At 40.9% G+C, this 22,046-nt stretch overlaps 1 protein-coding gene across 2 annotated transcripts in view; it reads left to right on the top strand.

Moving 5' to 3' along the window:
* KIT (KIT proto-oncogene, receptor tyrosine kinase) overlaps positions 1-21,122 on the top strand; it is a 97,287-nt gene extending 76,165 nt beyond the window's left edge. For both annotated transcript variants that reach the window (XM_053258498.1, XM_053258497.1), the window contains 12 exons: positions 1,426-1,532; positions 1,628-1,754; positions 3,655-3,759; positions 4,223-4,333; positions 5,376-5,517; positions 6,404-6,492; positions 6,821-6,948; positions 8,051-8,173; positions 12,413-12,524; positions 12,629-12,728; positions 15,706-15,811; positions 17,868-21,122. In XM_053258498.1, coding sequence (XP_053114473.1) covers positions 1,426-1,532; positions 1,628-1,754; positions 3,655-3,759; positions 4,223-4,333; positions 5,376-5,517; positions 6,404-6,492; positions 6,821-6,948; positions 8,051-8,173; positions 12,413-12,524; positions 12,629-12,728; positions 15,706-15,811; positions 17,868-17,993 — 1,376 coding nt within the window. In that variant the 3' untranslated portion in view covers positions 17,994-21,122. The remainder of the gene's footprint in view (positions 1-1,425; positions 1,533-1,627; positions 1,755-3,654; positions 3,760-4,222; positions 4,334-5,375; positions 5,518-6,403; positions 6,493-6,820; positions 6,949-8,050; positions 8,174-12,412; positions 12,525-12,628; positions 12,729-15,705; positions 15,812-17,867) is intronic.
* Positions 21,123-22,046: the final 924 nt, after the last annotated feature.

The following is a 22,046-nucleotide window of genomic DNA, read 5'->3' as shown; positions in this document are numbered from 1 at the left end:
ATGATCAAATAGAACTTTGAAATAATGCATTTCAGTGTTGTTACTTCGGTTAGGCCACCCTTGTTCTGTAATATATACACTTAGTATGTGCGTAGAAATCAGGGTAGGCAGACTTGGCCCTCCAGCTGTTGTTGAACTACAGCTCCCATCACCGGCCATTATATATGATGGGAGTTGTAACCAGCCATTATATATGATGGGAGTTGTAGTTGGAGAGCCAGGTTTGCCCACCCTTGATATAAATGTTCAATAGAAATAATAGTCATGGTTGACATCTTGACTAACACTGCATGTGTACTCCAAACACCAGCATGTACACAGCTCCCACATTGGTCCTAGAGGCTCTACACATGATCCGTGTATGGGGCCTAACTGGGCTCTGTGGGGAGAGTGGGCTTAGGCTGTTCTCCCCACAAATGAGCAGGGAGCTCGCCCTTGGTGGCTGGATAGGCCACCCACACAGTTACCGGCTCCATCATTGAGCCGGTTGGGGTGGCGGGGATCAGGGGCTGCATGGCTCTGCATGGGGGCATTCTGGGGAGACCCCCGTGCCGAGAGGCTTGTTTTAGTCTCCCGGTCGGGGGTTTCCTCATGAGTCGGTGTGGAGCCGCACCATGGCGACTCATGTTCAGGGTGGTATTTCATGTGGTTTGCTGCTGGGAGCCACACTGCTCCTGTTGCAGCACACGGCCGTTGGAAAGCAGGCTGGGCTCCCTTAGCTCACTTTCCAGTGGTCGTGAGAATAGTCCCCTTGTGTTTATAAAGTGTGGGCACACTTGCACAGGAGCACAAATACTTCAGAGTTCTTCCAGAGGGCCAGGAGAGCTCCGAAGTATTTGTAGTCTTGCACAAGAGCACCTAAGTGCAGAGGGTGTGTGAAAGCACTGCATGCACATTGGTGTTTGAAGAACACACACAGCATTAGGATGTCAGCCAATATTACAAATGCGGCAGTATATGCAGCCTCCTCTTCCTGTCCTTCTCCATCTCTTTCCTTCCCCCTTCCTTTTTTGTTGTCATTTGTACTGCATTGCCATTTATGTTGCAGGCTCCTTGGGAAAGGGCATAGCCTTTTTGCTTATACTGTAAAGCACCATAACTGAGCTTTTGCTTTCTTGTTTATAATATTTCTACCATTTGACCCTGGATACCTGGATGTTTTAAATATCCAGATATCTAAAGAAAAGCGCATAAAAGTTAAACTTTACAATGTCATTGTGTTTTGCAGTGCCAGAATAATTTTACTTTAATCACTGATCCCCCTACTTTGTGATCTTTCAGAAGTTGTGAACACATCTGCACAGTGACGCCTTGCACTCGTTTAAGTCGTTTAACACCAGACTGGAATAACAGTAAAAGGCCCAGTTGGTATTAAAATGATCTTATTGCAGTATTTAAACTGGACTTTTCTCTGTGTCTTTCTAGAGCAAATCAGTACCCACACCCTTTTCACTCCTTTGTTAATTGGCTTTGGAGTAGCAGCAGGACTGATGTGTATCACCGTAATAGTTCTCGTGTACAAATATCTCCAGGTAAGGATCAGGCTTGTCAGTGCCCTTTCACTGTTGTTCCCCCTCCCCACATACCCACAGTTCTAACATTCAAGCTTATTTTATCTGTTTCCTAGAAACCCAAGTATGAAGTTCAGTGGAAAGTAGTTGATGAAATAAATGGAAACAACTATGTTTACATTGATCCAACGCAGCTTCCTTATGATGACAAATGGGAGTTTCCTAGAAACCGGCTAAGTTTTGGTTAGTTTGCATGCACGTGATTAGACTCTGTTGAACCCAATTGAACTCAAATGATGCCAGTAGGACCATATTGTTTCCACTGCCCCAAATGTAAGAATAATAATGTGTGCAAATAGTTCAAGGAGCTTGTTTCCTATTGATTGATTTGATTTGATTTGATTTGATTTATATACCGCCCTTCCAAAATGGCTCTTTAGAGCAAAGTTAGGCATTGGACAGACAACTGAGACTTCTCCCCAGTTCACACAGCCTTCTACCAGTGCCATCGCATCTACAGGCTAGTCCTACAGATGCCTTACATTAGCACTGCACTGCTGCCTGCCACAGGTGGGGAAAAGGGTGGGGAAACTCTCCTGGGGAGAAGGTCCTTTTTCTAATTCTCCTAGCTGTGATTTGCCATTCTGGTTAGTATTCCCTGCCTAAGTGTGTGTCACATACAGGGGTGTAGTGGACGCGGGAGGTGCAGGGACGGACCACCTGTACTTCTCGGCTTCTCTGACTTTGGGGGTGGACATAGCCATGGAGCCTGTCACAGAGAGTGCTTGCACTTCCGAATTTGCAACTGTATCACCGGTCACATAGCATGGCACCCACCTTAAATTTCTGTCATCTATAGCTCTGTTTAGTACATGAATGGTCAGAATGTTAGGATAGGAGACAAGGGGGATGGTATAGAACAGGCAAAGGTTAGGTCAGATGGGATGTCATGGGGGTGGGGTGGGCAGGAGGAATCAAGGGAGGGTGGGGAAGAGAGGATAAAGGGAAATGTACATTTTGGCCCCAAACATGGTGTTCCAAAGGAACAACTAGACATGCCATGAGAGTTCTGTGAGCAGGGTTTTGTAAAAAAAAATTTTTTTAATGAAAAAAGAGGTTTTGTAAAAAATTTAATTGCAGCTGTGGGGGAAGGGGGAGGGGAGGGATCAGTTCAAGGTTATGGCATGGTGCTGGGCAAGGAGGAACTTAATTCTTTCCCTTGTGCCATTTCCCTTGTCCCTCCCCCCTTCCCCACTGACTTGTGGCAAGAACACACCAAAATATATGGCATATGTATATTTTGCTCCATGGGGCAAATAGCAGCTTTGGGTGCAGGAATATTTCAGTTCAAGAAAGGTGCTTAAAAACCTCCCCCAGCATCATGGCTCTGGTTCAGGGGCCTCATAGCTGCGTGTGTGTGTGTGTGTGTGTGTGTGTGTGTGTGTGTGTGTGTGTGTGCGCACACGCGCACACACACACACACACACACACACATACTGAAAACTGAGATCATCGTCTGCAGTTGCCACCGGCTCTTCTGGTGGCTACTCGTGGACGGGCCTTCTCTATTGCTGCCCTGAGGCTTTGAAACACACTTCCTGCCGAAATAAGAGCCTCCCCATCTCTTACAACTTTCAAAAAGGCAGTCAAGAGGCATTTGTTCACCCAGGCTTTTAATTAGATATTGTTTTAATTGTGTTTTTAATAGTTTTAACATTTTAAATTTTACTTGTTGTGATGTTTTAATCTTTTTATCTGTTTTTGTTGTTTTGTTGTGAAGTGCCCAGAGACTTGCATTTTGGGCGGTATTTAAATGTAACAAACAAACAAATAAATACTAATCTGGATATCCCACATCTCATCTACATTGGCCCTAAATAATTGTGCTGGAGAAGCTAATGCTCTTCCTTGTTACAAAACATCATGATTTTGCTACACCCTTTTCCCACCTTCTGCCATGATTCATGAAATAATTTTTCAGTGACCCCCTATGCGAGTAAGACGCTGCCTGTGAATCCTATCCCTGCTTTATTTTATTTTTTTAAATCTGTATTTAAAATTGATCGGATAAGTTATATTACATTACTTCTATTTTCTGGTATAATCTTTATGCCTTTTAAAATACTGTCTGGAAATCCTTTAGGCAAGATACTCGGAGCTGGAGCATTTGGGAAAGTTGTTGAAGCAACTGCCTATGGCCTGTTCAGACCTGATGGGGCCATGAGAGTAGCCGTAAAAATGCTCAAGCGTAAGTTCCTGCATCTTTATTTCTTTTTATTCTAAAATTTCACTCTTGCATTTTCATTCAAGAAGTCCCAAAGTATCAGTTAAAAGCTATAAAATAATTCCATGAAAAAATATAATAAATCTTATCATCGCAGCCAACAAGAACACAGTTCTCTGCAGGCCATCTTGGGCAGCAGATTCCGTCTAAACAACGATATCTTCACCAGCTTTTTAAGCAGCAATAGAGTGAGCTTGGAGGGCCTCCTAGGAAAGTGACTTGCACAATGAATCTGTGAGAAGGTTGAGAAGGTCCTGTTTCTCAGAGCAACATTCTTCCCTTCAGGCGTAGGTTTTAGCAAGGCCTTCTCAGAATATCCTAAAGCACTTGGGAGTATATATGAGGAGAAGATACCTCTCTACATGTTAATTTGCCACTTTTTTCTGTTGCGTGTTTCATTTGCTGAGCTTCATCTTTCTCTTTCTAGCCAGTGCCCATTTCACCGAAAAAGAAGCCTTGATGTCAGAACTGAAAGTGCTGAGTTACCTTGGCAACCACATGAATATTGTGAATCTGCTTGGAGCCTGCACTGTTGGAGGTATAGCTTTCGACAAGTTCCTCAGTTTGGGTAACTTCAGAGGAAAGCAAGTGATGTTCCCTTTCAAAGGTCCTAGTATTGAAAGCATGCCTCTCATGTATCTGGGAAAGTGTTTCCCATGGGACCCTTCTTCCACACCGTCAGCCCAGGCCACTGGAAGGATTAATGGCCCCTCTTGTTGAACTTGACCTATTGATTACTGCTTCCTTGCCCAACAGATGGCCTGAGCTCTTGTCATAATAAGAGACAAGACTCTGACTTCCTGACATAAACAAGTGTATTTTTTTGCTGTTAGGAAAACTCTAATTATTGAATGGAGGCATCAGTGGGAAGGGAGGCTATCCAGATTAAGTAATACTGGTACAGAATCCTATAATTGAAATACTAGGCAGTGTTATTGGATATTCAAATGACTTAGAGGCAGCCAGGCATTCAGAAAACACAAGTAAGTTTGATCTGAAACATTTGTATCATAGACAACTTGATTCTGTCTTCAATTTTATTTTTAATAGTTTAAAAGGTCTAGAGGATCCATCGTTCTGTCTCAGTATGCTGTTCTGTCTGAATGATTTTTTGCTATTACGCTGGACTATATTTTATATCATTTCCAAAACATTACTGTAAGAGTGAGACGTTCTACTGTATACAGGAGTGAATCAAAGGGATTAATGTTAGAAGCTTACATTTGGAACAGATAACTTCCTTCAGGAAGAGTTCCAGAATGAAACAGATGTGTCTGGTTTGCACCATTATCACAAGACTAACTTAATTCATGTGTTGTTTTTTTAAACCAATGCAGTACTATTGATGTGTGGAAATAATTAATTGGGAGTGACATCGTTTTAATTGGAAATTGGGCCCAACTTCTGAATAGAGAAGATGCTGACGTAATTTCACTATGACTTTTCAAACGGAAACACTGCTCTATAGTGTGGTTTGAAATAGCCTGTTTTTGTACATGTTGCCGAATAATCATTTTCTTATATATCTGAGTCAGAATGCCAAATTCACCCAGTGCTTCTGATTTCCTCTACATCTGCAGGTCCCACTCTGGTCATCACAGAATACTGCTGTTATGGTGACCTTTTGAATTTTCTGAGAAGGAAACGTGATTCTTTTATTTGCCCAAAGCATGAAGAAACAGCTGTTTACAAGAACATTCTCCATCAAAGAGAACGTGTATAGTAAGGATATATTGCCAGTATTTGCAAGCCATTTCCAGAAAATCACAGTGCATCTTTTGTATATTCTTCTATACCCAGATTTATACCCATTTTCTAAGGGGGGTGGGAATCCTTTTATTGATCACATTTTTTATTCACTCTTCCTCTAAGGAGTTCAGGTGGTGTTCATAGGGATATCCTATTTACCTTCACAACTAACTTATGAAGTAAAAAGGGTGGAAAGATGTGGCCTTGCTCAAGGCCATCCCAGTGAGCTGTGCAGGAATTTGAATTCTTTGTGGTTCTAATTGAACGTTTTACCTCCCGCCACCACCGCCGTCCCCTGCAACACCTTTCTAAGATAGTGCTTTTGACAGGATCTCATATGGATTAGATCTTCATAGGAGAATGCCACCTTATACTGAGCTAAATCAGTGGTCTACCCAACTGTCAACCTAATGACAGAAACTGTTTCCAGAGCCTAAATGAAAACATAGATACAGTAATTCGAGTTGAGAATTCAGGTCCTCTTATCTACCCATTTAATCAGGATAATAATTATTTAGGAGTCACACACCATTTCATATTTGTCCCAAGTGGACATCCTTTCAGCTTGTCACCTCTCCTGCAACCTGGCCAAGTCTTGGATTACTCAAGTCTTGGATTACTCATGTGCCCCAGATTATTCGGGGCACATTAAATGGCATACAATCCAGGATGTTTCCGGGCGTGTGAGGACTCACCTGTCCCCCAGTCTGGGAAACACTTGGAGATCTGCTCTAAATATTTTTGAGTACTTGGAGACTTGCATTTCCCCCAAGTGGTTCCTTTGTAAATGCTGATTTTTATTTGTGTTGCAAAGGTGGCCGATGTATTAGGTAACATCATTCTTCTGCTTTCCACTTAGTGATGCCACCAATGAATACATGGACATGAAACCAGGAGTTTCTCAGGTCATCCATGCCAAAGCCACTAAAAGAAGCCCAGGGAGGCCAGGTAAGTTAACAACAAGGACGGATGGACAGGCTTCAGTTTTAAAATTATCTGTACCTGTCAAAACAGGTCCAATTTTTAAAAAATATTATTCGGTGTAATAGAACTTTAACAATGTACACTGAAGCTGCAAATGATTTTGCAGTTTTCCATTGAGTGGGTAAATGTAGATAGGATATTTGGAATTACTTCACATTTTGATAGCAGATTATGTAAATTTCAGTGTTATTTCTATGTTAATTCAGTGCCAGGCTCTGTTAATAGAAAGTCTGCTATCTTTGCAAATGGCCATAATTAATCCATTCATGTATTGTTCCCACGTGTTGCCTAGGATCATTTGCTAATCAGGATGTCACCATTGCCATCTTAGAAGATGATGAACTGGCTCTGGATATAGAAGACCTATTAAGTTTTTCCTATCAAGTGGCGAAGGGGATGAGCTTCCTTGCGTCTAAAAATGTAAGGTGGAAACTGAGGGAAATAATGAAGTCTTCATATACAGTGACATCAAACTGAATATTTGCTACCGAATAAACTTTTAAAGAAGGGAGAGCCAACTGGGGTCCTGTGAATTGTAGTTGCCTCCCTATTCTGATTTGTTCCAGCACTTTCCGCTTCCATTTATGCCATAGTGAAAGTGCAAGGCACTGATTCTTGCCTGGCAGGGCTCCCTCACTTTGAGGGAAAGGGCCCATTAAGACATATTAAGCTTTTCTTATCAAGTGGTGCAGCAAATGGAAAGGGCACTAGACAAGCTTTTCAGCCTGAGGAGCCAAGCTGTTTGGGCAGTGTGGTGGTATGACATCATGAGGGAAGGCCCTAAGAGTGGTCAGGGAGTGTCTGGCCCTGCAGACTAATGAAGATGGGCAATAGTATTTTCGAGCAAGCGTTCTCAGCTAAGGTGATATTGTTGACACTTGTACAGTCTGTTTTGTTTAGTCAACCTTTTAAAAATGTTGATGTGCTTTATCTGCTTGGTACAAAATATTGGGTCTCAGTTAAGTAATAGAACCACCAATGATTTTTGGTGACTGGTCCTTTCTCTGTACAGCTGAAAAATAATGACCCAAGTCATTAAGGGTGCAACAAATAAATAAAAAACATCCCAGTTCCAAAGATGTTTCTTGGAAACATATTCCATTGCTTTCAGTATAGCTTTTATCCAAGTAAATGTACATTGAATGTTGTGTTTTAAGCTGAAGTGTTGGAGGAGTGGGGAAGGGAAACAGACACCTTTTATCTCCTTAGTGAAAACAGATTGGAATAGAAACCATGCTTTCCTGCTGTGGTCACCATGCACAATTTTGTCTATATCCAATAGGATTCTGGTTCCTATCTTTTCTTTCTGCTATATCAGGTGGACTTTAGCAAATATTTTTAAATATTGCCTTAATGTCAAGAATCATCAATTTTCCATAGGGAATGGGAAGGAACAAAAATGATTGTTTAGAATCTTTATTCCTAAACAGTCATTTTTGTTTCTTCCTCTGTGTGTGTGTGTGTGTGTGTGTGTATGTATGTATTCATTCATTCATTCATTTATTTATATTTACTCTTTCAGTGCATTCATAGAGACTTGGCAGCAAGAAACATCCTCCTTACTCATGGTCGGATAACAAAAATCTGTGACTTTGGTCTTGCAAGAGATATCAGGAATGACTCAAATTATGTGGTCAAAGGAAATGTAAGTGTGTGTGGGTGCAGCCTACATCTCCATGAGATATGTGCTAACTTGGCAAAGAGGCACTTTTTAATGTGCTGATTCTCTTTATTTAGCAGGGGGAGAGTGAGTGGCCCTCCCCACACCCAGCACAGTACTTCCAGTGACTGTTGCTGGTATCTATCTTATGTTTCTTTTTAGATTGTGAGCCCTTTGGGGACAGGGATCTTTCTTTCTTTCTTTCTTATTTATTTATTTCTCTGTGTAAACCACCCTGAGCCATTTTTGGAAGGCTGGTATAGAAATATAATAATGATAATGATAATAATAAAGGCCTCTTGTAAAAAGATCGCACAGACTGACTACAAACAAAGGCATGACAAGGTAGCAGGGATGATACACTGGAACATCTGCAAAAAATACAAGCTACCTGTAGCCAAACATTGGTGGACCATAAAATTGAAAAAGTTGTAGAAAATGAAGATGTAAAAATATTATGGGACTTCCGACTACAAACAGACAAACATCTGCCACACAATACACCAGATATAACTGTAGTCGAGAAGAAAGAAAAACAAGTTACAATAATCGACATAGCAATACCAGGGGACAGCAGAATAGAAGAAAAAGAAATAGAAAAAATCACCAAATACAAAGATCTACAAATTGAAATTGAAAGGCTGTGGCAGAAAAAGACCAAAATAATCCCTGTGGTAATTGGCACCCTAGGTGCAATTCCAAAAGACCTTGAAGAGCACCTCAACACCATAGCGGCCACAGAAATCACCATCAGCCAATTACAAAAAGCATCTTTACTGGGAACAACCTATATTTTGTGATGATATCTATAATAACCAACAGTATTGATGATAAAATGCAGCCATCCCAGGTCCTTGGGAAGGACTCGATGTCTGGATAAAACAAACCAGTCAATAACACCTGTCTGACTGTATAAACAAGAAATAATAATATGTGGTAGAATTCTGCTTGACTATTGGCTGTAGTTCACACTATTAATCATTTCCCACTAAATCATTTCCGCCCGGAAGCACAACTTAGAACAAGGATGGAGATGGAAACAAATTGGGCTGATCTTGCAAACAGGAGGTACAAAGGAGGTTCCTTCTGTCATCAGTTAGCTCAGTGCAAATTGACTCCCCTTAAATAAACTTCCCCTCAACTTAATCTCTTGATTAGATGTGTAATCTCTTCCTGTGCACTGGGGGTTCAGTTGAAGTGATCTCTTGAAATAATGAGGATCCAACTCATCCCAGGCTCAAGTAAAGAAGACTATGCTCCATCCGCTCAAACCTATTTTACCTCCATTTTGCTACTTTCTTCTGCAAAATTCAATGTGGGGCACAGGCAGTTCAAGGGAGATAAAGGATATGAAAAGACAAATTGGTGACTGAACTATTACTAACTTAATACATGTACAGAGGAGCTAAAGGTGGGAGACTGGATTTAATTTTCAGCCTCAGGCTAAGTGTCTGTATGTAGGATTTTTTCAGGACAACAGCTTGCAGGTGGGCAATAAGTAATTGAATTCCATTTGTCTAGATTAGGGGGTTTCAGTGTCCTGAGTTGCCTGATGTTTCATGGTCTGAAAGAGTCACAAGAGGAATCGGCTGCAGCTGTCAGGAACTGGGGACAGAAGATGTTCCTTAATTGTGTCTGGCATAATCTCAAACCAGATGCAAAGGGAACTCTGATCACTCTGGAAAGTGACAGCAGCCATCTCCTTGGTCTGTAGTAAAAATGATGCGATTGTCCTTGGATAATCAAAGATGCGATGGCTTTAATAGCATTCTAATTCAAGGCTTTTGCTCCTACTGCAACTACGCCTAAGTACATGTTCATGAAATAATTGTGTGTTCTTCCTGTGTTTACCTTGCCTCCACTGTTGTCTCCCTCCTGTCTATTTCTAGCCTGTGAGCCTCTCACAGGTGGAGCTTGTCCTCTCATCTGTTGTAAGGTGCCATATATAGAGATGGCACAAATAAATGGTATTAGATAACACAGTAATACACATTGTGTCCCAAAGTGAGTTCTTGCTGTACTTTATGATGGTAGCCATTTGTTGAAATGCATGACATGTAACGATGTGCACAAAATGTGATTCAGCATACAAATCGCTGCACATCCCTTTAAAGTGGAGGGCTTACACATGTGCATGCTGATGTGCGGGAGCAGCTGTGCGAAAGTGCTGCAGGCAAACACTGATAGCTGGGTGGAGTGCCATGATTAAGGAAGTGGCGGCATACAGTGGAGGAGCTGCTGTGGACCTGGTCTCCTCTGTATTAAATGGGCTGTGTTGAAATATAAGCCCTCCATTTTAAAGGGATGTGCCACAATTCAGACACTGAATGGTGTTTCGTGATCATCTCTGTGGATATGATCTTTCAAAGTGTACTGATTATTACACAAGAGAGCACATACTGTCTGTCAAACCCAGCTATAAGGATTCACTAAGTAGAAAGTGTAATTTTCAATCTAATATTTTAGGATATTATATAAACTGTAATTTTTAATGTAATATTTGCATCAAATATGAAGGGTATACTAGGCCACATACTGTGTGGCATCTAGGAGGTGATTTCTGCAGCACCCACACTGCTGTGGGCATTTAAAATAAACTTGCCATTAGTTGTGCAAGAACACTCTTGCACAAATCCCAAACATTGTGTAAATGCAGTTCTGTGGCAAGATGCCTCTGAGTACCAGTTGCAGGGGAGTAACAGCAGGAGTGAGGGCATACCCTCAACTCCTGCCTGGTGGCTTCCAGTGGCATCTGGTGGGCCACTGTGTGAAACAGGATGCTGGACTAGATGGGCCTTGGGCCTGATCCAGCAGGGCTGTTCTTATGTGTGACACTACGGCCACAGGAAATAATGGACCACAGTGTTGTGCAACTGCATTTGCACCTTTTTCTGCATTTAGACAAGAGCGCTATTGTGCCACTGAGTTGGTTTTGTTTTAAATGCCTGCAACAGTGCAAGCTCTGTGGAGACCAGCCACAGGATGCTGTGCCATATTTAGGCCACTAATATACAACTAGAAATCTAAACTGTTCAGAACTTTACAAGCCAAAGCAACATTCACAGTATAGAAAAACAAGTCAGACCAAGTACTGTCTATTCTGGTTGAGCCCAAAGGAGAACCCAGTGGGACTTTCGAAGACTTACCCCCACCCTTGCAAGGCACACCTGCTAAAACCACCCAGAGATGCAAGTTTTGGGCAGTATAGAAATATTTTAAACAGACTAACTAGTATTCAAAGGTCCTTGAACATACAAATAGTTTATTCGATCCTGGCCTGGTTTGTTTTGATTTGACTAGGTTTTATCATTACATTTGTTAAAAAGTCTCAAATGATTAGTGAGGTAAAAATGTTTTAAAGAGATTAAAAACACAAAAGATACAATGAACAGTCATGAGGTGTACTATATATAAGATGGCAATGAACAATAATCATACTTATGATACCATTACCTAGCAGTATGGCTAAGTCTCTACAGGAAGTACTCTTGATTACCAGGATTGCAATTATAGTTTGCATTTGGCTGTAGCTAATCCCAAAGATGCCAGCACTATAGGCATTTCCCCCAAAACAGACTGTAAAATTTTAGCCCTGATTTCAGAATACAATGGGGATAACTATCAATACAGTAGTGTGGAAGAGTCTGACGCTTTTGTTCTGCAGATATATAGATAATTAAAGGAGATAACATCCTTTCAATAACTTGTTGGTACTGTTTGGTATCTTTCAACAATGAATTCCCATCTGTTTAGCTCCTTGCACTCCGATAGAAATCTCTTTTTTTGTGGTCTTTACAATAATTATAGTTGTATGTGTTAATTGGTTTAATTGGTACATTAATCAACTAAAGTTTTAGTTGTTTAATCAGTGAGAGCCACTTTTAACTAGCAAAGTTAGACATTAAGATCACACATAATCTTGGTTCTTGAGTGTTTCTGTAATGTATGGAATCAAAAAATATAAATTACAGCATTTCTTTCCAACACTGAGTGGTAACTTTTGTTGATAAAATTGTAACTGAGCCTTTGTTATCTGAAAAAGACTAATATGTTAAGATTTTAGTCATATACAAATTTATTTTAATTTAATTAAACGTAGGCATTAATTAACTATCATTATTTAATCTATTGATAACTCTGCAAATGGTCATCATAGTTCATTATTATGATGACAGGGACTTCTGTGTGTTTTATTCTTAAACCTTCCTTCCTTTGTCTTCAAAGGCACGACTTCCTGTGAAGTGGATGGCCCCCGAAAGCATCTTTGAATGTGTGTACACATTTGAGAGTGATGTCTGGTCTTACGGGATACTGCTTTGGGAACTCTTTTCTCTAGGTAAATGCATTTGACTATTGGTGATTTGTACTAATGCTTTCTTTTTTCCTCTTTTTGAAAAACCTTCAATATGATATATTAACAGACAGCTTCTGTGTTCACAGGAAGCAGTCCCTACCCTGGAATGCCTGTAGATTCCAAGTTCTATAAAAGGATTAAGGAAGGATACAGAATGTTCAGTCCAGAATTTGCACCTGCCGAAATGTGAGAATTCAAACTGATAAACATTTTGAAATGAAAAATTCAAATGTTCACATTTTGATTTAAACAACAAATGTGCCACTCGGCCCGCCCACCCTTCCTTTCCAAAGTTCCAGTTAGTGGAATGAATTGTGCAATAATTTATAAGAATAGTTACTTGGATATTTGTCTGTTGAACTGAATTGAACTTACTTGCTAGTAAGTGTGCATAGGATTTTAATCTTAACTGTATAGTGAATATTCAAATGAACTCATCAATTGAAATCAGTGGGATTACATCTAAGTACATGTACAGAGGAGTATTATATATGCTTAGTGATCTGTACTCAGTTGTGTGTATTTTGTAGTAGGCCGGGGTGGGGCGGGGCGGGGGACAGAACACCCAAATACAAGAAGTTGAAACAATCCTGCATTAAGAAAATCTGAAGATGGCAGTCTGTGAAATTATATCAATTTAGTACAGGGTTTCTTAACCTTGGGCCCCCAGATGTTGATGGACTACAACTCCCAGAATCCCCAGCCACAGTGGACATGGCTGGGGATTCTGGGAGTTGTAGTCCATCAAACATCTGGGGGCCCAAGGTTAAGAAACCTTGATTTAGCACATTTCCTAGCCCTTTTCCTGAGATTCTTTAACTGGCGCTATATGCAAATGGGACCATAGCTCAGTGGTAGAGTATCTTCTTAGCATGCAGAAGTTCCCAGGTTCATTCTCTGGCATTTCCATGGGATGCCATCACTACTGCACTTACATGTTCTTCATTAGGCATGCAGCAGCCCTGCAGGCAGGCTTTATATTACAGTCAGGGGCATACCATTGGGCCAACAGGTTCAAAGAACCCGGGCCACTTACCAATCAGAGGCCGTGAGAGCGGCCCCCACATGCCCCCTGCATCTGACGTCAGACACAGGGGTGGTAGTTTAGCTCCCAAGCGGGGGCCGCGCAGCCCCTTCGGGAGCTAAACTAAGGCTGGCGCTGCGTTTCCAGCGCCAGCCAGGAGCGGCTCTTCCCTGCAAAGGCAGGGAAGAGTCACTCCTGAAGGGGCCGCGCGGCCCCTTCAGGAGCTAAAAGACTGGCGCTGCCTTCATAACGCAGCCCAGGAGCGGCTCTTCCCTGCCAAAGGGGCTGCGTGGCCCCTTCAGCAGTTAAACTGCAACTCCCAAACGGAGCCTCAAGGCTCCGTTCGGGAGCCAGACCACACACCCCGCATCTGATGTCAGACGCGGGGGCATGGCTCGCCCCTGCATCTGACATCAGATGCGGGGCTAGCGGGGGCACCCGCCACGGCCGTACACGGGCCACCAGCAGGCTGGCTACGCCCCTGATTACAGTGCTGTGGAAACAGGAAACACCTCTCCCTTTGATTGGTGGCTCACTGCATAGAATATAAGCCAGTGTTCTGAACCAGGGGCGTAGCTAGGGGAGAGGAGGCCCGTGTTCAGCACTCTCTCTGGCGGCCCCCCAGTGTGAGGGAGATAATGCAGAAAATAGGGAGGGGTGGAGCTGGAGGGCCCTCAGGAGTTGGGGGCCCGTGTTCTTTGAACCCTTTCGTTCAATTATAGCTACACCCCTGTTCTGAACCCTGTATAAACACAGAGGGGCATGAATCCACCCCAAAGCAGCAAGGATGGGAATAAAATAACAGGCCCAATAGTGAGGCAAGAGGCATCTTTTGCAAAGGAATTTAAAGGGAAAGAGAAACATTCCATTGATTGAATTTTCATTGCTAACAAAGACAGACCAGTTCACAGCCCCCACATCACTGATTCTGAGAGCATATTATCTTGGCTGCAACCCTACAAAAGTTTGTGTGCACACCGGGGAAAATCATATGTACAGTTAAAGATGTCTTATATTGCAACAGCATCTCAAGATATATTTATTCTTGCCAGCCCTCCCTTATTTGCTGTGATTTTAACTTAAACTACTCTTAATACGTTCTCTCTCCTTGCCCTCTTCTTTCCTTTCCTTTTGTTTCTGTTCGTATTGAAAGCCTTCAGGCAGGGTCTTGTCATTCTTAATCTTATGTTTCTCCAGTGTCTTGTCGTGTTTGGGACATAATAAAGAATGATTATTGGCCCACATGTTGCGAGCATGAGGAGCGCAGAACCAATCTGCCTGTGCTGTTGCGAGCTCACAGAAAAACCCCAGTGGTTTAGGGTACTGTATATGTGCAAAAGCACCAAAACTTCAGATAGCCCAACTGTGCTATGTTAGATTAGAAACATATCCAATCTGACAGTCATGTGATGTGTTTCCAGTCTAACTAGTACTTCTGGAGTGCAGGTGGCATATTCAAAGTATTTGCGCTCTTGCCCAAATACCCTAAACTGCCAGGGCTTTACTGTGAGCCTACAGCAGTGTGGGCGGATCAGCTCCACCCTCCTAACTCTGTCCAATATTGGGCCATTGTGATTATTATCATTACAGCAAACACTCATGCAGCTGAACATACACGCTACTTTTCACTCTTAAATTGTTTACCTATTCAGCCATATAAACGGCTACAATATCAAAGAAACCTTTGGCAGTGCATGCATCTGTGATGTGTGTGCACGTAGCTTTGTAATAATCAGAATACTGAGAATGTACATATAATCTGAATATTTAGAATTTATAAGCCATATTTCTATGCCATATTGAAGCTTCACATACATTATCTCTGTGTTGTGTTATCCCTGTATTGTCTATATAGGGCTGGTGGTGAGGCTTAAAATCTTGGCCAAGGCAAGATTTGACCTGGGAAGTTTAGCCAGTGTGTTACACAAGCTCTCTTTTCAGAATTCTGGCCTGCATTTGTATATGTTAGTCTTTCTACTTTTGACTTTTCATTAATTAACTCAGTTTGTTTTGATAACTGTCAGAATTCAGTAAAATAGCACGCATATGAATGTTCTAATGTTTGTGATTTATGTACACATTACTCACCTTTCATCTACTGCCAAATTCCCAGTTGATAAATTCTAACCACATTTGCAGGTACGAGATCATGAAAAGTTGTTGGGATGCTGAACCTGTCAAGAGGCCAACCTTTAAGCAAATTGTACAACTGATCGAACAGCAGATTTCAGATACCACAAACCATGTAAGCATTGAGCCTTTCAGCCTGGCTTCCTGAAAGAGATTAGTGTCGAGTGTCCTGTTTAATGTAGTTATGCACTGCAAATGTTTCCATTCTGATTTCATCTCATCGCACACCTTTCAGTGTTGCAAGAAGGCTTTAAATGAAAAGATGTAGTCTTTAAATAGTGTTCTTGTGTGCCTTTTATTCATTTAAGTAAATCTCGCTGCAAGAATAGCACCTTGTGGATTATGGCCCAAAGTCTACACCTTTTCTGAAACAGGGCTGAACTTGCTGCAATAATTGTTGGATGAAAACGTTTGGTCTGTTGCACAAGAAGAGTAAGCAGTCACAATAGTGTGCAGTCCTGAGGAGAAGGATGTATACACAGGCACAACCAGGCAGCTATCAGCAGTTAGGGGATGAAAGGGAATGGGAACAGCCCCGATAGCCTAGTTGCAATTAAGGGCTAAGGAGTGACCACCTCAGAGTAATGCTACATTTCCAAAGGGGTGGAAACCATTACTTTACAAGTAAGCCACACTGGAATTCTTATGGAACAAAAGATAGCAAATCTTAGCAAATGGTAATTATTTCTGGATTTTAGTGATGAGAGAAATGAAGAGCTTTGAAATTGCTGGTGTTCAGTGACTTTTACTATGCTTTTTGACAAAGTTATTATTATTAACTTATTATTATCTACATTTTATATCCTGCTCTTGCTCCAAGGAACCCAGAGCAGTGTACTACATACTTAAGTTTCTCCTCACAACAACCCTGTGAAGTAGGTTAGGCTGAGAGAGAAGTGACTGGCCTAGAGTCATCCAGCAAGTACAAAGATTACTGAAACAAATATATAAATGAGGAAAATGTTGGGAAAATCATTATTGGTTTATAAATATGTCAATAAGAAGTATCTTGGTCGAAATTTTGTAAATTTCCCATTTTAGCATTGACTCACAATTTTTTGAGATGAAAAAGTCACCAATTGCTTTCAGATGTTTTAAAATTGTGAAATGGTTTTATGAAAGTTCTTACACTTCGTATCATCTTGCAAAATGTTGGACCTTTATGCACATGTTGCTGAGCTAAAGGATCTGTCTACATGCACTTGGACAGATAGTAGGTACTATCAGCTTTGATAACTTCAAGCACCCATTGAAGGTAGAGGAAGAAGAGGGGGCTGGATTCAATCCTTGTACTCATGTAAACTGATGATCACATGTGGCCATCTGGTGATTCATCAAGGATCATTGAACACACAGCCCTGAATACTGGATAGTGGAGGTTACCCATAAGAGCACTTTTTTGCACAAAGCAGTTGCAGCCATCAAGGTAAATCACACACAGAAACCTTCTTCTGTGAGCATTTGATCCTTGGGGCGTTTGATCCTTGGGGCACTACGTGTTCTAAGCTTCTCTAGAACATGGTGCATATTAATCTTATCCCCTATATTCATAAGACCATTTCACCATATGAAAACTGATGTAGGGTCACCTTGTTCAAAGATACTCCTGTGAAACACCATTATTCAACTCAATTTTGAGAAAAACTATAATGCAGCTCAAGCTCACTTTCCATTTAAAACAGTTAAGTTTATTTTTGAGTGGAATCATCAGTCGATTTAAGTAACTTCTGAATAAGACTTTCATGTGGTGACTGATATTCAACATGACAGGCATTCTTCCCACTGATTAGCAGGGCCTTGTTTAGACTTTTTGAAGTAACTATATCATAATACATAGGTTGATGGATATAATGGCCATTCTCAAAGGAGGAGTCTGTCATGCTTGATCGTGCAATAGAGTAGCTGTGTGATAGTTGAAATCCCCAAGAGATGCTTTAAGTTCTTGCCGATAAAGCACACACAAATTAAATGAATAATAATTTCAAAAACTAGCAGATATAAGCAGTCATAAAGAGAAGCAAAAACAATGACTAAAAATAGATTGAGGCATGAACTTTTGTAGTGAAGAGGCTTCTTCATCAGATGTATGAAGTGCAAACTTAAATGTCAAATCTGCTGAAACTGAAAGGTGGCAGCCATTCGTTACTGACTCTAGGTTATATCTTCTCCAGATTTACTCGAATATTACAAGTGGTCTTTGCAGTCAAGGAAATGCTGCAGATCACTCAGTGAGAATTAACTCGGTGGGCAGCAGCGCTTCGTCTACTCAACCTCTACTTGCACATGAAGATGCTTAACAACTGCCAGTCCTGGTAAAGCCAACTCCAACAGAGAATCTACTGTTATTTTAGGAATTACTGCTGATTGTTCTCATTTTTGTCACTATTGCATCAAGGGTAGTGGGAATACTGCAGTAGTTTTCTCTCTGTGTTTTATTTTTTAATCATACGAATTGGAAACAAACAAACAAAGAGTGAATTATCCATCACAGTTACAGCGGTGTTACACTGTTTTCTAGAACTACACTGTGTATAGTTGCTGTGTTATATGCTTTAATAGTATAGAAACAGATCTGGGAGTGGGAAAGAACTTGATTAAAACCCATATATTGAGACTTTAGAAAGCTGGTGTGCGTGTTTAGAAGTGAATAAACGCAGCTCTGTAAACCAACTTTCTTTACTTGCCAAACTTTGAAATGTTAGTAGAACAAGCAAAAGCAAAAATGGCATTCCAAATCAAAGAGCAGAAGATGCCACTTGGCTGGAAGGAAACAGATATACCCTGAATAGTACCTCAACCTGAGCATTAAGGAGCACCTTCTACACAACCCGAGAGTAGAACTCTTCTCTCAATTCACATTTCCATATCTTCCATTCTGTATAAGGGCAGAAGTAGTGGAGAAGAGACAGAAGATAATTCAAAACCCAATTCTCATGCTTATTGGTTTTATGCGTAGGTTCACATTCGTACACAAATATCTGTATTTTGTAATGTGTGAATGCAGCAATTTCCCACAGTGTATATTGGGGTCAAAAATTACACTGCTATTATTTGGCCATTTCCAAGTCAACAAAATAGTCTCATCCCCATCACAAACATAGACCTGAGTGTAAGAAAATGTTACATCTCATTAGTGTTGGTCTGGTGGAAACATAAGGTACAATGCTTTTGTATTTCAAAACAGACAATTGTATGTTATTTGAATAGCTCTTGTAGTTTGATCAGAGAAAATAGCAAGGTATTGATGCTATGAGCTATGTATCTTTTAAAGAGGAAGTTCATTTTTCACTTTAAAAAAAAATCAAGTCGTATTTTCAGTCTCCACAAAGCACCTCTTGGGTTCATTCCCGCACATCTGTGAAAGTTTATATTAGATAAACCTATATTACATCCTGAGATGGCTTATTCCCATGTAACATTGTATACTACAGAAATGGCAACATTAATAAGAAAAGTAACTACTTGAGATCTGTGGATTTTCATGTTAGAGCCAAATGGAATATAGTAAGCAGGTGAACTTGATGTATCTGAAAGGAATGATGTATTTGTATTGATGTTTCAAAAATCACTTTTACTGGCCCTGAACATAAAAGGATACTTAAAAGTTCTAAAGACTACTCCTGTTTTCCATAACTTAGCAAAAGCCTAGAAAAAAGCATTTAGGTCATGGGTGTCACACTGTGGCCCTCCAGTTGAAGCTGGCCTACAGCTCCCATCATCCCAGTCACAGTGGCCAGTAGTCAGGGGCCAGGGGGGCTGTAGGCCAACATCAGCAGGATGGCTGCAGTTTGACACCCGTGAGACCAATGCTGAAGTATCTATTTATTTACAGCACACCAGCACTTCATCATCCAGTTATTTATACTTAATATACCAGCCTTCTTTGTTGAGTTTATGTTTTCTTGTTAGAGTTAAACATTTTCCCAAATGCAAGATACTGTAATTTGGGGAAGAAAGGCTGCATTGGTGTAAAGTCTGCAGTAAGGGAAAAGCTGAAAAATTGCAGAAACACTGCATTGGCATGAACGCCACAGTTAAAGGGGGACATCATACTTTTTTTTCCAGGTTGTGTTGAATGCTTAAAATTTTACTTCAACTTGATCCTGAATTCTAGCATAAAAGCCACATTGGTGTAAAGGCCACAAGCGGCAATAAACAACTTTTAATAACTTACCCACAGTGGCCATTCTAGCCCAAATTATGGTAATTTAAAAATGTGCATACTGCCAGGGTCGCCTTCAAGTTACACTGAATACCACTAGTGTTTTGCTGTATACCTGATATATTCTTCTTCATGTTGTTTAGGATTATAGTTACAGAAATACATTCGCCAGTTTTATAAAGTAGACACCTGCACTGGAGTTTATGTTGTTGCACCTTTGCAGATTTTGCTGGGGTTTGCAAAGGTGAGGGAATGGCTCAGTTCTAGTGCCACATATAGAGTGACTTCCCATTCTCTTCTGTGAAGGGAAATGCTCCATACATGTACCAGATTTGCACATTTCTCACATTCCGGTTATCCTTCTGTTCTGAGGATGGGGAATCCACTGCATGCACAAAACACTGTGCACACTGGAGCCATTAGATTGTAGTCATTCTATGGCCCTGGTCTCACCTTCAATACATGTCTATACTGCATGTGTGGAAGTGGGAAGCAGGATCTTACCCAGCTGTACCATAGCCAACTTAACTCATTTGGCAGAAACTGTGAAAAATAACCCTGAGCATAGGTTCTGAACACATGATTAGGAATGGCACAATTGTGGTTCCTACTGACGGAAGAAGCTACATTTGTACAGTTGTATAAATTTATACATGCATACGTTTATGCAGTGGAGCTCTATATACATGTACATTTATACATTGGTATAGAGCTCAATGCATACCTTTTGCTAACCACACAGTGTTTGGGGATGGAGCCAGTGGGCACGATTCCTTTCCCTCCACCACATATTCAGTATAGAAATGTGCAATCATTGTCAATAAGGCTTATATCTATTCTCCCCCACCTCAGTTCTAATGCTATGCTCATAAAAAAACAAACACCTTATGGCTTCTATAGCTGTTATAAACAAACTCGTAATAATTGTAGACACAGCGGTACTTCATTGGCACTTCACTGAAAAGTGGTTTTTTTCCTCCTTTAATATTTTCCAAAAGTTATATTTTTATAATTTTGTTTTTGTTAAAAATATATATAGTTTTTGCAGCAGCTGACATTTTCAGATTGTTTGATTGTTCAGATTGTTGTTTCATGTATATGCTAAAATGTAGCAATAATGTCTTCTCAATCCTTTTGGTTCTTAAGTCTTAAAAAATATTTTTATAAACATATACATATATATATAAGCAGCAACTGTATGTATAAATATGTGGATGTTTGAAAGTTGCATTGTTAAGGAATTTAAATAAAAGTGTAAATAATACTCATTCATAGCTCTTACCATGATGTACTTTTTATTAGTCACAGTCTTGATGAAAGAAAAACCCCAGTTCCCGTATCTGCTGGGAACAGTGGTTACTTAGCATGTTGGGAGAGTCTTAACAAGTTTTTGCTCTTCATGCTTAGTCTGAACCAAGCACTCTATATTAGAATTGGACACCCTGTTTCATCTATATATTACCTGCATGGATGAAGTGAATGGGCTTGCAATATTCTTCCACTGCACAGAAGGCAGAAGGAAAGGCACCGAGATCAAGGGAGATCACAACGTCCGCTCCCATAGAGATCAACACCAAGATCTGTTGAGGCACACCATCCACCACCAGGGAGGGGGCTGAATGAATCTGTCGGGGGAGAGTGTTCCAAAGAAGAGGGGCGGCCACAAGAGAATGCCCTCCTACAGGCTCAGGCACCACACACTAACAACACTAGGGCCCGAGACACTAAGGAGGGCCAGCTGAGAAGACCTCACCAGACGGGATACAACTGGTTGAGAGAGGTGATCCCTGAGATATACAGGTGCTAAGCCCATAAGGGCTTAAACATTAAACTCGGACAAAACTGTGTTTACCTTACTTAATTTTTGTTGGTTTATTATTTTTTAAACCATCTTGAATGTCCAGACAGTACATAAATGTAGTAAATAATTAAACTTGAGTGCTGGCTTGTTAAATATGTGAATTGCAGCCAGGGGAACTCAAGGCCTCTGCCTGCCTGAGCCAGGGCACCAAATGTTGCCTGCCACTTGTATGCACCCTCCTCACCTTTTTTAAAAGCAGGGAGAAGAAAGGCATCTTGCCACCTTGCTGGTGCCTCAGTAATTTGCTGCTTGAGGTGACTCCCTCACTTGTTTCCATGTTTCTACCTTTCTCATGAGAGAAAATAGGCTCTTTGTAAATACTAAAAG

The sequence above is a fragment of the Hemicordylus capensis genome, chromosome 5 (assembly GCF_027244095.1).
Source record: "Hemicordylus capensis ecotype Gifberg chromosome 5, rHemCap1.1.pri, whole genome shotgun sequence".
In the NCBI taxonomy this organism is placed as follows: Eukaryota; Metazoa; Chordata; class Lepidosauria; order Squamata; family Cordylidae; genus Hemicordylus; species Hemicordylus capensis.
This window is presented reverse-complemented; position numbering and strand designations above follow the sequence as displayed.